Source organism: Enhydra lutris, unplaced genomic scaffold (assembly GCF_002288905.1).
Source record: "Enhydra lutris kenyoni isolate GAN:26980312 unplaced genomic scaffold, ASM228890v2 scaffoldscaffold853, whole genome shotgun sequence".
Lineage (NCBI taxonomy): Eukaryota > Metazoa > Chordata > Mammalia > Carnivora > Mustelidae > Enhydra > Enhydra lutris.
Window position 1 is genome coordinate 1847 of NW_019154937.1, and position 3037 is coordinate 4883.

The window sequence follows — 3037 nt, forward strand, 5'->3', positions numbered from 1 at the left end:
AATTACAATTTACCCTACAGTAGCTGTTTGAACTAACCTATTACTCTGGTCAGAATTGGTGCTCAAGTTTGGTGCCCAAAAGGCAGAGTTTACATTCTTTGGTGGTTAGGGAGATAGTATATGTGCTTTTTACTGATTGGATGTCTCCACCTGGCCTGACTCATCCTTGTATTCTGGGTTCTGTTATCAGGAACTGGCTGACCTGGCCTTTTATTCTGGGCTCTGTTATTAGGAACTTGCCGACCATATTTTACTGGTTTTCCAGACTTGCTTCTAAGTAAGTTTCTTGGCGGGGAGGGGAGGGAGGTTAGGGTCAGTTTAAGTTTTACTGCACAAACAACAAAATGGCTATTTAACCAAGATGGAGTCGCTCCGGCTAAATAGGTCAAATTGACTTCTAATTATATATGCCTACAATAGACGTTTTTCAGAAAAATTCACGAAGTCTCAATAAAACTATTTTAGAAAGAATATTTTAGAAGAATATTTTGAAAACCTTTTCCACAATATTATTGCTAAATGAATTTAATTAGTTGATTAGTTAAAGCTAAAATAAAAATTATAAGTGAGTTATAAGGGATGTATCTCATATAGTCTCTAAATGAATGCCTATTAAACATAATGGGACCATTTCAAAATTTCAAATAAGATAGTAAGACTTTTGTGAATTTAGTTAGAAGCTTATATGAAATAGAAGAGGTATTACTTAAACTTTTAAAGTGGGTACGTTCCTGCTGAGAAAATAAGTGTTAAAAGTGTATATTTGACCAGTTATTTTCATTTAATATTTTATAGTACTTTCATGCCATTTATCCTACTCAGCAAGAAACCTACAAATAGTAGTTGGCTTAAGGAATATCACTTGAAAAACCAAAGAAGTATGGTAAAATAAAATAAAATATCCAACAAAGAGTATCGTTTGTTGTTCACTGCATACATAGCGGGTGCAGTAACTTCTGAGGACTCTGAGCGCCGCTGTTCGCCTACTGGGAGAGAAACGCAGCCCGCGCTCAATACGGATTCTCAGGGCTCTGGCCATACAAAGCTCCTCAGTTCCTACCAACTGGCTGCAGAGCTGCAGCAAAACTCATTCCAGAATTTAAGGTGCCTAGGCTACAGAGGTCCCTGAAGCCAGAGGAATAAAAAGGAATCGGCCCAAACACACAACGTGCGCAGTGAGTACTTGGCGAGAATTCCTTGATTAGACAACAATGGCTGCTAAAAGGAACCGCTCCAACCGCACAGCGCTCGTTCTGCTTGGTCTTTTTCTCGGTCTATCGTGGGTGGCTGAAGCCCGGCAGATCCGCTACTCCGTTCCTGAGGAGCTGGAGAAAGGCTCCTTCGTAGGCAACATTTCCAAGGACCTGGGGCTTGAGCCCTGGGAGCTGGCGGAGCGCGGAGTCCGCATCGTCTCAAGAGGTAGGTCGCAGCTTTTCGCTCTGAACCCGCGAAGCGGCAGTTTGGTCACTGCGGGCAGAATAGACCGGGAGGAGCTCTGCGCTCAGAGCGCGCGGTGTCTGGTGAATTTTAACATTCTTGTAGAAGATAGGGTGAAACTTTTTGGGGTAGAAATAGAAGTAACTGATATCAACGATAATGCCCCAAAATTCCAAGCAGAAAATGTAGACGTAAAAATTAATGAAAATGTCGCTCCAGGAATGCGATTTCCTCTCCTGGAGGCGGTTGATCCGGATGTGGGTGTGAACTCCCTCCAAAGCTACCAGCTTAGCTCCAACAAGCACTTCTCCTTAGCGGTTCAGAGTCATGGCAATGGAGTCAAATACCCGGAGCTGGTGCTGGAGCATGCCCTGGATAGGGAGGAAGAGGCAGTGCACCACCTTGTCCTCACTGCCTGGGATGGGGGCAACCCCCTCCTATCTGGTACGGTTCTCATCAGTGTGACTGTCTTCGATGCAAATGACAATGCACCAGTCTTCACATTGCCAGAATACCGAGTGAGTGTTCTGGAGAACTTGCCTGTGGGCACACAGCTGCTGACAGTCACTGCCACAGACAAGGATGAAGGAGCCAATGGAGAAGTAACATATTCGTTCCGAAAATCACCTGACACGCAATTGTTGAAATTCCAACTAAACAAAAATACTGGGGAAATAAAATTATCAGAAAATCTAGATTATGAAGAAACAGATTTCTATGAATTAGAAATACAAGCAGAAGATGGAGGAGCATATCTTGCAATGGCAAAAGTATTGATTACAGTAGAAGATGTAAATGACAACAGTCCAGAGGTGACCATAACATCTCTGTTTAGTCCCCTGATGGAAGACTCACCTCTGGGAACTGTTATAGCCCTTTTAAACGTCCATGATCCAGACTCTGGGCAGAATGGACAGGTCACCTGTTCCATATCAGAGAATCTACCATTTAAGTTAGAAAAATCCATCGATGGTTATTATAGACTGGTGACACACAGAACCCTTGACAGGGAACAGGTATCCTCTTACAATATTACAGTGACGGCCACAGATGGAGGAAATCCACCCCTGTTAACGGAAACTCACTTCACCCTGCAAGTGGCAGATATTAATGATAACCCACCCACCTTTTCCCACATCTCCTACTTCACCTATATCCTGGAGAACAATCCTAGAGGTGCCTCCATCTTCTCTGTGACTGCACTAGACCCAGACAGCAAAGAGAATGCTCAGATTATTTACTCCTTAGCTGAAGACACTTTCCAGGAAGCACCTCTATCCTCCTACATCTCCATAAACTCTGACACAGGAGTCCTGTATGCACTTCGATCCTTTGACTATGAACAGTTTCGTGATTTACAGATTCAGGTGATTGCCACTGACAGTGGGGACCCACCACTCAGCAGCAATGTGTCACTGAGTATATTCGTGCTGGACCAGAATGACAATGCACCGGAGATCCTGTACCCAACCCTCCCCACTGATGGCTCAACAGGCGTGGAACTGGCCCCTCGTTCTGCGGAGCCTGGCTACCTGGTCACCAAGGTGGTGGCGGTGGACAGAGACTCTGGCCAGAACGCCTGGCTCTCCTACCGCCTGCT

At 44.5% G+C, this 3037-nt stretch overlaps 1 protein-coding gene across 1 annotated transcript in view; it reads left to right on the forward strand.

The window, feature by feature from the left end:
- Positions 1-1211: 1211 nt before the first annotated feature.
- Positions 1212-3037, forward strand: part of LOC111140397 (protocadherin gamma-A10-like) — a 4705-nt gene continuing 2879 nt past the window's right edge. Inside the window, exon 1 of the mRNA XM_022492660.1 lies at positions 1212-3034. Coding sequence (XP_022348368.1) covers positions 1212-3034 — 1823 coding nt within the window. The remainder of the gene's footprint in view (positions 3035-3037) is intronic.